The 15,959-nt window shown below is 40.1% G+C and overlaps 1 protein-coding gene across 1 annotated transcript in view; it reads left to right on the top strand.

Annotated features, from left to right (window-relative positions):
• LOC136864250 (transmembrane protein 192) overlaps positions 1-15,959 on the top strand; it is a 188,238-nt gene that overhangs the window by 125,988 nt on the left and 46,291 nt on the right. Inside the window, exon 5 of the mRNA XM_067140993.2 lies at positions 9,702-9,863. Coding sequence (XP_066997094.1) covers positions 9,702-9,863 — 162 coding nt within the window. The remainder of the gene's footprint in view (positions 1-9,701; positions 9,864-15,959) is intronic.

Genomic DNA, 15,959 nt, shown 5'->3' with positions numbered 1-15,959 from the left:
GAACCAAAAGGAGAGAGTTCAATCAAATGGCATAGGTTATATGAGACTTACCTTTCGTTGCAGTATGTGGTGCATGGCCTACTGTTGTGTGCCTCATACTAACAGGCAGGAGTTGAGACTGGATCGTGAGATTAGAAGGGAAACTCAGAAAGGGAGAGGGCGGGGCAAAGAGAGAGGAGAGGGTGGAGAAAGGAAAGGGGGGAGAGAGGAAGCAGGATTAAAGCGGGATCGAAGGATGTGGTGAAACAGTTGCTGTGGAAGGGTGCCGTGAATAGTATGAAAAATTGAATTACGGCTTTTTGGTTTGACATTTCTAAAAATGGGAATTAGAAGGTGAAACAGGATATTTGGCTTTTCTGAAATGTCATTAATATTATAATTTGGGTTAAAATATTGATCTATGTATGAAGCAGCTTTCTATAATGTTTAAGGGGGGTCCTTTTTTGATAATTTTGTGAATTTGCATATCTTGTTTTGTGTCTGTAAATTTGTGATTATAGTCACGCATATGCTGTCCCACAGCTGAAAACCTATTGTACTTCAGGGCATGAACGAGTTCTAAGTATCTTATATATGTTAATATATCTTATATTAAAATAATTATGCAAGAGAGCAACAGATGTTGCTACCACGCTCATTAATCTAAATAACATTGATCCATGTATAAAATTCACACTTGAATCCAAAATTGGACAGATGATTAATTTCTTAGACTTGACTATTATCAGGCACCCAGGCTCCTTACGATATAAGATTTTCAGAAATCCTACCCAAACAGTCACTACAATCCATCAAGATTCTTCACACCCTCACATTCACAAACAAAGCAGCATACAACAGCATGGTGTACCGAGCCTTCAGTGTTCCAATCTCAAAAAGATACCTCAAAAAAGAGTTGAACAATATTCGTAATATTGCTAAATCTGATGGATACAGCAGTTTCTTTATTGAAAGAATAATCAATAAATATAAATATTGCCCCTCAACCACTTTGAAAAATTGTAAACAAAATAGCTCCTCCTTTTCTACCTTTATGTTCGATGAACAGGATTAATTGCAACAGTTGTAATTCTTCTTACATTGGACAGACTGGAAGGAGCTTTATAAGATACTTAGGACACATTAATGCCCTGAAGTACAATCGGTTTTTGGCTGTGGGACAGCAAATGCGTGATTATAATCATAAATTCACAGGCATAAAACAAGATATGGAAATTCTCAAAGTCATCAACAAACATTATAGAAACCGCTTCATACATATAGATCAATATCTTAACCTGAATTATAATCAAAATAACATTTCAGAAAAGAAAAATATCCTGTTTGACATTTTAATTCTCAATTTTAGAAACGTCAAACCAAAAAGTCGTAATTCAATTTTTCATACTATTCACAGCACCCTTCCTCAGCAGCTGTTTTCCCGCATCCTTCAGCCCCGCCTTAATCCCCCTTCCCCTCTCCTGTCTCCTTGCCCCGCCCTCTTCCTTTTTTTTTTTTTTTTTCCGAGTTTCGCTTCGAATCTCACGATCCTGTCTCAACTCCTCCCTGTTAGTATGAGGCGCACAACAGTAGGCCACACCGAGCTCGATAGCTGCAGTTGCTTAAGTGCAGCCAGTATCCAGTATTCGGGAGATAGTAGGTTCGAACCCCACAGTCGGCAGTCCTGAAAATGGTTTCCCATTTTCACACCAGGCAAAGGAAAGGCCTCAATGAAGGCCGCGGTCACTTCCTTCCCACTCCTAGCCCTTCCTTGTCCTATCGTCGCCATAAGACGTATCTGTGTCGGTGCGACGTAAAGCAACTAGAAAAAAAAAAAAAAAAAAAAAAAAAAACATTAGGCCGCACACCACAAACATGCTGCAACGAAAGGTAAGTCTTATATAACCCATTAGCACACTCGTTCCTTTTAGTTCATTAATTTTTTCCTACCATTTATTTAGGTTAACTTCATGGACATCATCATCATCATCATCATCACCATCATCATCAATGTCCCACTCCAGTTGCCTGGGTGTGGTTGACAAGCCTCCTCCACTCCTTTCTGTCCTTCCACTTTTACTGATCCATTACTTCCGCCACATCCAATCCAGCTTCTCTAATGTCCTTCCAGATCTGATCCATCCACCTTCTTCTCGGTCTTCCAACTGGTCTCTTTCCCTTAACTTCTGTTTCCAATTCAATTCATGCTACCCGTTCCTTCCCCATTCGTTTTTCATGTCCGAACCATCTCAATCTTGCTTTCTGTATCTTCTGTACTAACGGTTCTATACTTAGCTCTTCTCTGATTTTAATATTTTGGATTCTATCTCTTCTTGTCTTTTTAACCGATGTTCTTAAAAATTTCATTTCTACTGCTTGAATCTTACTATCTTGTCTCTTACTAGTTACCAGCATTTCTAGTCTGTATGTTACAATTGGTATGAAATATGGTTTATATAATGTAAATTTCGTTCTCTTGGGTACTTTGTCATCCCATAAAAGCTCTCTGACTTGATGATAAAGTCTTTTACCTATGCTAGTCTGTTATTAATTTCAGGTTGATTTCATTACTTCCATTAATAATGCTACCCAGATATGTAAACTGTTCTACATTCTCTAACCGTTCTCCATCTAGGTTCACTTGGCTTCTCTTTTTCTCTTTTCCGCAGTGCATGACTACACTTTTCTTTTTACTAATTACCATTCCAAACTCCTTCAGATTTTCATTCCAAATGTCCAGTCTCCTTTGTACTTCTTTTTCTTCCTTTCCCCAAATTACCAAATCATCTGCAAATACCAAAGCATTCACTTCATCACTACTGATACTCTGTTTTAACGTTTTACGATTTCATCCATCAATATAATAAACAATAATGGCGACAGCGCACTTCCTTGCTTGAGACCTTTTTTTTGTATAAAATGTTTCAGAGTCACCACTCCTCACATGTACACTGCTTTTACCCTCACGTTACAACATTTTTATCTTGTTAATTTTATGATTTTTGTATATTCCTTTTCCGTAGGCATTCCGGTACATGTTTTCCCTTAACTGTATCATAAGCTTTTTCCAAATCCAAAAATACGAAGGTGATTTCCTTGTTCCTTTACAGATGTTTTTCCATTATCTTTCGCACTGTAAATATCAAGTCTATTGTTGATCTATTCGGTCTAAAGCCATATTGTTCTTCCTCTAACTGTGTTTCTATTACGTAGGTGGTTTGAAAAGTTCTCGGAATGTACTAGAATTAAGTATCTTACCTCGGTGGAACTGCTTTTATTTTTCAACATAGTCTCCCTTTAGACTAATGCATTTGGTCCAGCGATGTTCCAGTGCCTTGATCCCATCTCGGAAATGAGATTCCTCCAGGCCTGCAAAATACCTCTCCAATTCGGCTGTCAGTTCTTCCCTTGTAGAAAATCTCTGTCCACCGAGGAAAATTTTCAGCTTGGGGAATAGATGAAAGTCTGATGGTGCCAAATCAAGTGAATAAGGTGGATGTGGCAACAATTCGTACCCCAGTTCATGAAGTTTCGCCATGGCAATAGCACTTGTGTGAGGCGGAGCGTTGTCCTGATAAAAGATGACCTTTTTCCTTGCCAAACCAGGCCTTGTTTTGCGTATCTTTTCCTGTAGTTGGCCTGGGAGGTTTGCATAGTATTGCCCCGTGATTGTTTGGCCAGTAGGAAGATAATCTATCAGCAGAATGCCTTTTGCATCCCAGAAAACTGAGGCCATGACCTTTCCGGCCGAACGCACTGCCTTTGCTTTCTTTGGTGGTGCTGAATCAGCATGTTTCCACTGCTTTGACTGCTGTTTTGTCTCTTGGGTATAGTAGTGGACCAAAGTTTCATCTTTAGTCACAAACCGGCGCAAGAAATCTTGTTGGTTGCACTGAAAACGGGCCAGACTTTGTTCAGACATTTCCAATCTGGTGCGTTTGTTGTCCAGTGTCAAGAGCCGCAGCACCCATCCTGTGGATAATTTTTTCATACCCAATTCTTCGGTTAAAATATAATATACCTGTTCAGAAGACATCCCTACAGCTTCAGCAATCTCCCACACTTTCAGTCGACGATCCTCCATGACCATTTTATGCACTTTTGCGATAAATTCAGGGGTCGTAACACTTTTTGGCCGTCCACTACGCGGATCATCATCCAAGCTCTCCCGACCAAATTTAAACTCGCTGGTCCACGTGGCAACAGTTGAAAATGAAGAAGCAGAGTCCCCCAGTGTGTTCTGAAAGTCGGCATGAATTTTCTTTGCTTTCATACCTTTCTTTACAAAGTATTTAATCACTGCTCGAATCTCAGTTTTTTCCATTGTCACAATCACTACGCAGGAACAACAACAAAGAGTCGTCACTACCACACTCCTGCAGCTAGAGCACTGACGCCCCACGTGTTCACTCACAAAGGATGTGTGATTTTTGCGTGGGAACCTCATTGCTCTAGCACTGACATCTAGTGGTGATTCCGAGAACTTTTCAAACTGTCCTCGTATATCCCTCAGTCTTTTTGTGTATGACTTTCTCCAGTATTTTTAGCCCATGTGATAATTGGGTTATACCTCTATAATTTTCACATTTCTTCCTGTTTCATTTACTGGGCGAGTTGGCAATGCGGTTAAGGGCGCGCAGCTGTGAGCTTGCATCCGGGAGATAGTGGGTTCGAACCCAACTGTCGGCAGCTCTGAAGATGGTTTTCTGTGGTTTCCCATTTTCTTACCAGGCAAATGCTGGGGCTGTACCTTAAGTAAGGCTATGGCCTCTTCCTTCCTAGCCCTTTCCTATCCCATCGTCACCATAAGACCTGTCTGTGTTGGTGCGACGTAAAGCAACTACCAAAAAAAAAAAAAAAAGAATTTCCTTTTTTTGAACAGTTGTACAGTGCTTCCTTGTTGCCAATCTTCAGGTATCCTTTCATTCTTCCATATGGCATTGAGGGCTCAGTATAGCTACTGTAGTCCACTGCTTCCTGCTGCTTTAATCATATCAGCATTGAATTTGTCTTTTCCACTTGCTTTACCTTTGGTCATTGCTTTCAATGCCCTTTCAAATTCCAACCTTGTTAACAGGTTCTCTTCTCTTTCTCCATCTATTATTTCCATTTATTATCCCCTTCTTCCTCAGAGCAGTCATTCTCATTTTTCAAAATATTTTGCCATCACCTTCTGAAGATCCTTTTCATCATGTACTATGGATCCATCTTCTCTCTCTAATGCCTTGATATTTTCTTCATTTATTATTTTTGATTTTATAACTGTATAATAGTTTCTGGTTTCCTCGACTATCTTGCTCAATTTTGTTCGTAAACTCTCCCCAACATTTCTCCTTTTCTTCCTTGATACTCCTCTTTACTTGTAGTTTCAAACTTTTGTATTCCACATGTAATCTTTCTATCTTATTCTCAACCCTCTGATACATTTTTGGCTTTTTCTTATCCATTTCTTTCTTCACCTTGTTCCTTTGTTTTATTTCTTTTTTTATTTTGTCTCTCCACCACCGTGTCTCCTTTCCCTTAACCTTTGATTTTGTTGTCCCTCATTGCTGCCTTTACAAATGTCTGCCTTAAATTGTCCCACTCTTCTTTTCCATTTTGTATTTCCATGTTAGGCAACTTTGTTTTCATCCAATCTTGGAATGCCATTCTTTTATCCTCCTCCTCCAATTCCCAAATCCTGATCTTTGGTTTCTTCTTTAGTACAATTTTAGGGATTTTTACTTGTTTTAATTCAACAATTAATAATCTATGATCATCTTCCATACTTTCACTGGGGATTATCTTCGTATTTATGATGTATCTACCCCATTCTCGGTCTGTTATTATAAAACCGATGAGTGTTCCATACTGTCCATCCCAACTATATCGGCTGATCTTATGGCTATTCCTCATCATAAACCATGTGTTCTTTATTATCAGGTTATTTCTGATACAAAAGTCCAGCACTTTCTCTCCATCTTCATTTCTATCGCCATACCCATGTTGGCCCAGAACATTCTCCATATCCCATTCTATCAGTTCCCACATGGGCATTCAGATCTCCCATTGTCATGATCCCATAGGAAAACTTCTTTTTCTTCCACGCTACATCCTGTCTGAGGAGCATACACCTGTACTATCTTAAGTAGTTCCTTGCTTACATGTATGTGAATTATTATACTTCTTTCATTTACATACTCAACTTCAGCTATTGGTTCAACATTCTGATTCACTATAAATCCCACTCCATTTCTTTTCTCTTTATTGCTACCCATCCAGTACTGGGTGTACCCCTTCCTTAGTTTCTTCATTCCGTTCCCTTTCCATCTTACTTCACTTAATCCCAGGATGTCAAGTTTTCGTCTCTCCATTAGGTCGGTCAATTCATTTTCCTTCCCATTCATTGTTAAAATATTTATTGTTCCAAATCGGGTTTTGTTCTCTGATCTAACACTTGCACGAACATCAGCATTATCATCATACGGTGCAACTGTAGCCAGAGACTTGTCAATTCCATTCCCATTTAAAACTTCCATCCGAGGCTTGTATTATAGTTGAAAGCAAGTACAAATTTACTCATCTGCTGACCTGCTAACCCTAACGCATCCGAGGATTTCCTTTCGGGGTTTACTCCCTTAGCCTTTAACTTCATGGACACCACATTGAATTGCGAATCTCTACCAGCTGTAATCTGAGAATGTGCCACCTATTTAAACATATCTTCGTGTGCCATTCTTGACTCAGCCATTGACAACTTCCAATAGAGGAACTTTTTCAGCATTTTCAAGATACTTTAACAGGAAGTACTAATGAAACATTTTAACATGACACAACACATGTAAGGATTTTAGATCTCACTGAGAGCCTTATTTTAAATTCATCTTATATTTTACGTGTAGTGCACATAGTTCATTCCAGATGCTTTTTAAATACCTTTTAAAAGTCATTTGTGTATGTTTGTACATTTGTTTTAGCAAAGAGCTAATGTGCCAATATTCAATTCTGATTTAGCCGATTGTGTTCTTAGCAAACCAGGAGCAACTTCCAATTATATTAATGAAATCCTTGACATGCCCCAACAAAACTACACAAATGTCAAGAATGCATTTTTCATTGATGGTCCTGTGTGCACTGGGAAAACGTGTGTGTGTGTGTGTGTGTGTGCGCGCGTGCGTGCATGTGTGCGTGTGTGCTTAATGCAAAACCACCTGAATCTAGGGCCTCATGTTATATTAGAAGCATGGGCAAAGATGTCCACCATTTTGCTTCCCAATGGTCGATCAGTGCACTGTACATTCAAAATAGGCAGGGAGCTCAGGATAATTTAACTCCATCAAATAAAACACTTCCATTTTCTTTTAAGTGGTACCCATTTCCAATTCGCTTGGCATTTTGTATCACAATCAGTAAAGCTCAAGAGGAAACACTGGAACATGCAGGTTTCAATTTACCTCAGCCAGTTTTCAGCCATGGCACATGTTGCAATGTCAAGAGTGCAAACTTTTGACGTCCCTAAAGTTATAATACTGCCAAAAAGTAATTGTACAAAGAATGTCTTTATATATAGAAATCATTCACTAAATATTGACCATTGACTGTCATGTTTTGGCGGGTTTCAGCTTGTAATAATAATAATTACACCTTTATATTTGTTGAAAAGAAAATTCCTGTACAAAGTGAAGGAGTTTCTAGTGATTAATATTTGAATTCTCTTCCCCCTACGATCATCAGTGGAAGAAAATTATTCATAACATCAAAGTACACGAGTTAAAAGGTAGGAATTTAATCTACCTCAGATGTTCTAGGTTGCCATATCACTAACATAACATAGGCTATAATAAATAATCAAATTCCCTGGGGCCTTTTCAGATGAAATATTCATATGTCAAAGGGTTAGCATCCATACAAAATATTCTGGCTGCAAAGTCCTTCAAGAATTCCTCTGACAGCATATTCAGCTAGGTACTTTTGATGATTGGAATGGAGGTCTGGAACCGTTCTTGGCTACGGCTGATTGGACTCGGTTTGTTTCCTTAAGGCATCCCAAACATATTGTAACATGTTGACGGCGTTGTGAATAAGTACAGAACCTGGTAGCATTCTATTTCTAAAATTTATTAACACACAGGATTACTGAGCTCACAGCGTAGGAAGTACACAGGACACACACTTAACACAGTTCACGCTCTCTCTCTTAGTTTCTTACTGTTTATCTACACTGATACACACCATCTTCGATCACTTACATTACAGACTCCGTCAGTCTCTCAGTCACACTTGTTGGTGTTGTTACAGTCCACAGTTCACAGTTTGCAGCCTGTGCACAACAGCCTCACAGCTCAGGATGAAATTCGCTGTCCGCATCCCGGTGGAACTCTTTTCACAGCCTACACATGTCGGCACCCGGTGTTCTCTTCACGATGTACCAGAACACCCAATGTTCTTCTATAGCAGCACCCAAGGGTCACACGTGGCGACAGGCAAACAGGATGATCCTCATTTCGACAGACGAACACTCCATAGACTGCCCTCTCAACTCCGGCTGTCTTTCTCTGGCAGCTCCTCTCAAAATAACTGAGTCCACTCACTCACTCGCTCACTGAATTGCCCCAACTCCAACTCCTCACTGGCAAGACATTCCTGTCTTATATACATATGGTCAGCCCTTCGAGATACATCACCCTCTTAGTGCTCTTGGAAGCCTCCAGATTTAGAAGGCTCTCTGCCTTGGGGCCCAGTTGTTTCTGTACTCCTCAAGACATCAGTAACATAACGGCCAATGACGGCACTTGTAGCAATGTCCGACCAATGAGTGCTGGCCCTCTCCACCGAGGCTCCAGCCTGATGACAGTCGAATGGCTTACAAGCGCTAGGCCTGGCCCGCTGGAAGTTGAAATGACAGACGGAGAGGTGGCCCACTCTCTAATGTTCTATAAAGTTCATATAAAGATACATTACTGTCCATTCAGTTTACAGAATATCTTATATTTGAAGACATTCATCCACCAATAGTGACCAGTGAAGATATACATTATCACTTTTCATCTCTATACATCTGCCATAAACAGTACTATATGTATTCTGCTTGTATCCATCTTAGCTATAGCAGAAAGTGTGTGTTTCACCTGTGTGCTATGATAAGGTGCACACACACACTATATACACTACCACAATGAAAAGGAACGCAGAAGGGAACAAGTTTCAATGAGTTTTTATTGACTTTCGGAAGATGCGTCACAAAGGAGTTGGTCACGTGGTTAGGGGCACGCAGCTGTGAGCTTGCATCTGGGAGATTGTGGATTTGAACCCCACTGCCAGCAACCCTGAAGGGCTTTTCGTGGTTTCCCTTTACTTTAATTAAGGCCACGGCTGTTTCCTTCCCACTCTCTAGCCCTTTCCCATCCCATCGTCGCCATAAGACTTATCTGTATCGGTGTGACGTAAAGAAACTTGGAAAGAGAAGAAGATGCATCGTTCCCCTTTCTGAGGTAACATTTGCTGTACTCAGAGACTGGTTCAGCTAATGATACATTTTGATGAAAAATCTTGCTATTCTGGCCCCTTGAACCCATTTAGTTCTATATTTTACTACTATTATCCCCAAGTTATGGATACTGGTGTCGGTTATGACCTGTGTGTTTGTCTTTCAGTAACACAACATATTACAAAGTAATAAATGACTGTGTACCACATCTGGAAAGCTTCCCTAACTTTGCATTGCACAGGAAATTCTTTTTCAGGGAATATGGTAATGCTTGTGATAGGCACAGTCTTCCATCAGCTACATATAACTTTCGAGGAGCAATGTCAGTCTGGTGGTCTTCTCTCCCCAGATAAGTGCCTGTGTATAATCATTGCTGTGGAAATAGTTCTTCTTACTCCACTTATAATCACATATATCAGTAAGTACTTATTTATTACAGCAGTAGTTGTATATCATTTTTTGGAATGTCAGTTCTGCAGTAACCCCAATACATTTTCTATTGTATGTTTCCCTTTTAATATTTTTTCTATTTTTATCAGTTGAATTTTTACATATATATTGATATCATAAACCAGAGTTGTTTGAGACTTCAGACTAACTTGACCCTTGTACATAAACTTTCTTCCATGCAGTGTATATAACTATAAATATATAAGATGGAATGGAGTAAGTTTATAATTGGGGAAGTGTAAATTAGGTTGATATTTATTCTCCGTGATAATACCTAGTGTTGCCATCTGTTATAGCGGTTACCTTACTACAAGATTGATAACTTACAGCACATATGGCTGTTGAATAATAATAATGTTATTTGTTTTACGTCCCACTAACTACTCTTTTACGGTTTTCGGAGACGCTGAGGTGCCGGAATTTAGTCCCGCAGGAGTTCTTTTATGTGTCAGTAAATCTACCGACACGAGGCTGACGTATTTGAGCACCTTCAAATACCACCGGACTGAGCCTGGATCGAACCTGCCAAGTTGGGGTCAAAAGGCCAGCGCCTCAACCATCTGAGCCATTCAGCCCGGCAAACTGCTGTTGAATTCAAAGTCCTTTAGAGGATATTAAACAATCTGTGACAAGATGGCTGTAGATCTTGACTGAAGTGTGTGTTTTGGAATCTTGTAAAATTGTGTTGGCAATTTTTGGGGAAGCTAAAAGCTATGTAACCATGTAACCATGTTGGTTAAAATTATCTTTAATGCTGTTATTTTGAATATTTATAACAACAGTTAGGAATCTTAGCTGTGGTGCACACTTGCCCCAGTCATTTACCATATGGGAAAGTTTGACTCATGGTTGGTGGGGGAGGTGTGTACTATAGTTTACACTTGCCCCAGCTGATGATGTTTGCTTTATTTTCAAGTTATTTACATCATGTTTAGGGTGGTTTTTATCCTATGGAGACCTTAGATAAAGCATTAAACAACATTAGAGGAGGATCTCTTACAGTGTATAGGGCTTCTAAGCAATATGGAATTCCAAAAATGACTTTGTATAGCCACCTGACAGGTAAGAAAGGAGTTAAAAACCAAACTCTGCAGCACAGCAATTCCTAAAGAGCATGAGACAAGGCTTGCCTCATGCATAAAAATAATGGAAAAGTGGGGGTATGACAACGGAAAAGAGAAAATGACCGATCCATTTATCATCTGTGAAATCTTTGATTTGTTGTGAACACGCTTGGATGAGCTACAGTATCATTATAAGCCAGAGAATATATGGAATCTGGACAAAACTAGTCTCTGTACAGATACATCCAAAACTAAAGTTGTTGAAAAAAAGAATTCACCTTCAAGTAGAACAGCAAATGGACCAGGAATGGAGAACACTATTGTCTTTAGCTGCTGGCAATGCTGATGGAGGAAAATCCCTCAACTTACTATATTTAAGGGGAAATATGTTTGAGACCAGTGGGTTGCCCCTAATGGATATCACAGAATAGTCTATGCTGTTGCTGGGATGAGTTGCTCTGATGATTGAGACGCGCTGGTCATCTGACCCCAATCCTGTCTCGGTCTACTGGTATTTTAAGGTGCTCGGATACGTCAGCCTCATGTTGGTAGATTTACTGGCACATTAAATAACTCCTGTGGGGCAAAATTCTGGCATCTCGGCATCTCCAAAAACTGGAAAATGTAGTTAGTGGGATGTAAAGCCCATAACATTATTATTAGTCTATGCTGTTAGTAACAATGAACGGATAGACAGTGACACCTTGTTCTCATGTTTTAAAATTCTCTTTTGCCAGCATTTGTGATAACAGGTCAGTGCTTTTGATATATAACATGATGGCCACAAGTCTTGTTGACAACAGATTAGTGAAAGCAACTGTGGAAGCCAATGTAATTGGTCTAAAACTTCTACCTCATACAAGTCATCTTCATCAGCAACTTAATCTTTGTGTTTTTCTTTTATTGAAGAACACTTGGAATGAGGAACTTTTTCATTGGCAATGTAATCAGTTGCCATGGTGTGAAAATTCTGAAAAGTGAGCTATGCAACTCTTGGGAGAAACCTGGTTAAATGTTTGGCCTGACCTTATCATCAGTGACTTTGGGAAAACTGCAACTTATCTTTTTCACTGAAACATAGTGCCGAGGGGCAAATGTGATGTATGAGCACTGTAACAATGGGAGGATCACATGAGGGAGGCAAGCAAAGGAGCTGAAGGTGTTTCCAACAACAGATATAGATGCTGGCCCAAGTGAATATTAAAACACCTGTTCTCCAGTTACCTAACCCAGATGTGTAAGGTGGAGCTTCTTTTGAAGAGCTTCTTCATCAAACAGCGAAACAGATTCCACAAGACATGGGCAAAAGGAGGAGGCATGCTGCTGCTGGTGCAGAAGTTACAACATCTGTGGAGGGTTTTTTTTTTTTTTTTTTTTTTTTTCAAAGACCGAGCGAGTGGCTGTGGGGTTTGAGTCACGTAGCTGTTAGCTTACATTTGGCAGATAGTGGGTTCGAACTCCACTGTGTGCAGCATTGAAGGTGGTTTTCCGTGGTTTCCAATTTTTCACACCTGGCACACACACTGGGGCTATACATTAATTACGGCCACAGTTGCTTCCTACCCGGTCCTAGCCCTTTCCTATATCATCGTCACCATAAAACCTATCTGCGCCAGTGCATTGCTAAGTAAATTGTAATAAATAAATGAGAAAAAAAAAAAAAAGTTATTTGAAGTCAAACCCTGACTGAAAAGAGATGTAAGGCATACCCAAAACAGAAGGGAAAACCAACAGTCTGCAAGAAAGGAAAGTGCTCCCCATATTCCCAGTAGCAGAAGCCCCACACCAGGGATATACGACTTACAGCATGAGATAATTGAGGGAGTAGATGATGGCTATTGAACTTGGTTCTTCCGCTTTGGATGTAGGAAAACGGGTAATAGTAACATTTACAACTAAGAAGGCCTGCGAACTTCACGTCGGAAAGGTTATCTTGAAGAATGGAGAGGACTGTTTAGTTGTTAAATTTATGAGAAAAGTAGCATCTACATTCATATGGCCAGAAGTAGATGATGTCTGTGAGGTATTAGTTAGTGACATTGAGATGGTTTTACCAGAACCAAATGTAGGGAGGAAAGGAAAATTTTTGCTTAGTGTCTCTTTTGCAAATTTAAACACAGAGTAAAAACATGTATTAGTTGTAACTTCCAAGAATTATTTCATTGTTTATTACCAGAACTGAATGCAGAGAAATGTCTATAATAAATGTTAGCCGGGATTGTAAATTGTAACCTCTCCTGCGAACCATGTGACCTTGGTGCGGTACGGAGCTTGCACGTCCCAATGAAGCAGATAGCCAATCCGTAGGTGCAACCATGTCGGATGGGTATCTGTCAAGAGACCATACTAATGAATGGTTCATCGAAAGGGGAGTAGCAGCCTTTCAGAAGTTGCAAGGGCGGCAGTCTAGATGATTGACTGATATGGCTTTATAATAATACTGAACAGGACTTAGTTGTGTTGATACTGCTACATGGCTGAAAGCAACAGGAAACTACAGCTGTAACTAACTCCCGAAGACATACAGCTCTCTCTGTATGAATGATGTACTGGTGATAGATTCGTGCCAGGTAAAATATTCTAGAGGTAAAATAGTCCCCCATTTGGATATCCGGGTGGGGTCTATACGAGAGGGGACGATCATCAGGAAGATTTATACTGACATTCTGAGAGTCAGAGCATGGAGTGTTAGAAGTTTGAATTGTTGTGGTAGGTTATAGAATCTGAAAAGGGAGATGGATAGACTAAAGTTACATGTAGTTGGTATAAGTGAAGTAAATGTTGGTAGGAAGAAGAGGATTTTGGTCAGGCAACTACAGAATTATCAACACATAATCAGACAGGGGAAATGCAGGAGTTGGTTTAATAATGGATTAAAAAACAGGGCAGCGGGTGAGCTACTATGACCAAATAGTGAAAGAATTATTGTTGTCAAGATAGACACCAAACCAATGCCCACCACAATACTGCAGGTCTATATGCCTACTAGTTCAGTGGACGATAAAGAAATCGAAAGAATATATGAAGAGATAGAGGATTTAATACAATATATAAAAGGTGGCGAGAATTTAATTGTGGTGGGAGACTGGAATGCAGTGGTAGGCCAAGGAAGATAAAGTAATACAGTTGGAGAATTTGGATTGGGACAAAGGAATGAAAGATGAAGACTGCTGGTTGAATTCTGCACTGATCATAATTTAGTCCTTGCTAATACTTGGCTCAAACACTACAAACAATGGCTGTATACGTGAATGAGACCTGGAGACACAGGAAGGTATCAAATAGACTTCATTGTGATTAGGCAGAGATTCAGAAACCAGCAGCAGACATAGACTCTGACCACAACTTGTTGGTCATGAAATGCCATTTGAAGTTGAAGAAATTGAAGAAAGGAAGGAATGCAAGGAGATGGGATCTGGACAAGTTGAAAGAAAAGAATGTGAGGGATTGTTTCCAGGAACATATTGCACAAGGACTAAATGGAAAGGCTGAAGGAAACACAATAGAGGAGGAATGGACAGTCACGAAGAATGAGGTCTGCTGAAGAAATGCTAGGAAGGAAGGAAGGAAGGAAGGAAGGAAGGAAGGATGGAAGGAAAGAAGGAAGGAAGGAAAGATCAACTAAGAATCAATGGATAACTTAGGAGATACCAGACCTGTTTGACAAATGGCAAAAATACAAGAATGCAAGAAATGAAGTGGGCAGAAAATATACAGGTGAATAAAGAATGAAGAGGATAGAAAATGCAGGATAGTTAAAGGAAGAATGGCTGAAGGAGAATGGTTCTAGGAAAGGGAGATGCTGCATACACGGAAATCAGGGAAACCTATGGAGAAAGGAAATCTAGGTGTATGAATTTTTTTTTTCTAGGGGCTTTACGTCGCACCGACACAGATAGGTCTTATGGCGACGATGGGATAGGAAAGGCCTAGGAGTTGGAAGGAAGCGGCCATGGCCTTAATTAAGGTACAGCCCCAGCATTTGCCTGGTGTGAAAATGGGAAACCACGGAAAACCATCTTCAGGGCTGCCGATAGTGGGATTCGAACCTACTATCTCCCAGATGCAAGCTCACAGCCGCGCGCCTCTACGCGCACGGCCAACTCGCCCGGTGTATGAATATTAACCACTTCTAGGGAAAGAAGACAAAACAGAAAGGTAGCAGGAACATATCCAACAGTTGTATCAAGGTAAAGACATAGATGATACGATTCTGGAGCAAGAAGAGGCTGTTGATGCTGATGAATTGGGAGACCTAGTTTTGAGGTCAGAATTTGACAGAGCTGTGAGAGACCTAAATAGGAATAAGGCACCTGGAATTGATGACATTCTCTCTGAATTACTGGCTGCCTTACAACAAACCAGCATGGTAAGGTTATTCCGTTCAGTGTGTAAGATGTATGAGACGGGAGAAGTGCCATCCAATTTTTGGCAGAACGTTGATATACCTACTCCCAAGAAAGTCGATGCTGGCAAGTGTGAAAACTACCGCACCATTAGTTTAGTGTCTCATACCTGCAAAATTTTAACACGTATTATTTACAGAAGAATGGAAAAACAAGTTGAAGCTGAGTTAGGAGAAGGTCAGTTTGGCTTCAGAAGAAATGTAGGAACACGTGAAGCAATCCTGACTTTACATCCAATCTTAGAGGATCGAAGTAAGGACAAGCCCACATATATGGTGTTCATAGATCGATAAAAGGCATTTGATAATGTTGATTGGACCAAGCTATTTGAGATTCTGAAGTTGATCGGGATCAGATACCGAGAATGAAAAATTATCTACAATCTGTATAAAAATCCCTCTGCAGTGATAAGATTCAAAGGTTTTGAAGAAATAGCAATCCATAAAGGAGTGGGGCAAGGCTGCAGTTTGTCCCCCCCCCCCCTCCTTTTCAATGTTTATATAGAACAGGCAGTGAAGGAAATCGAAGAGGAATTTGGAAAGGGAATCACAATCCAAGGAGAGGAAATCAAAACCCTGAGATTAGCCGATGATA

Source organism: Anabrus simplex, chromosome 2, assembly GCF_040414725.1.
Source record: "Anabrus simplex isolate iqAnaSimp1 chromosome 2, ASM4041472v1, whole genome shotgun sequence".
NCBI lineage: Eukaryota > Metazoa > Arthropoda > Insecta > Orthoptera > Tettigoniidae > Anabrus > Anabrus simplex.
Note: the sequence above shows the minus strand (reverse complement) of the source record. Positions and strands in the feature narration are given on the sequence as shown.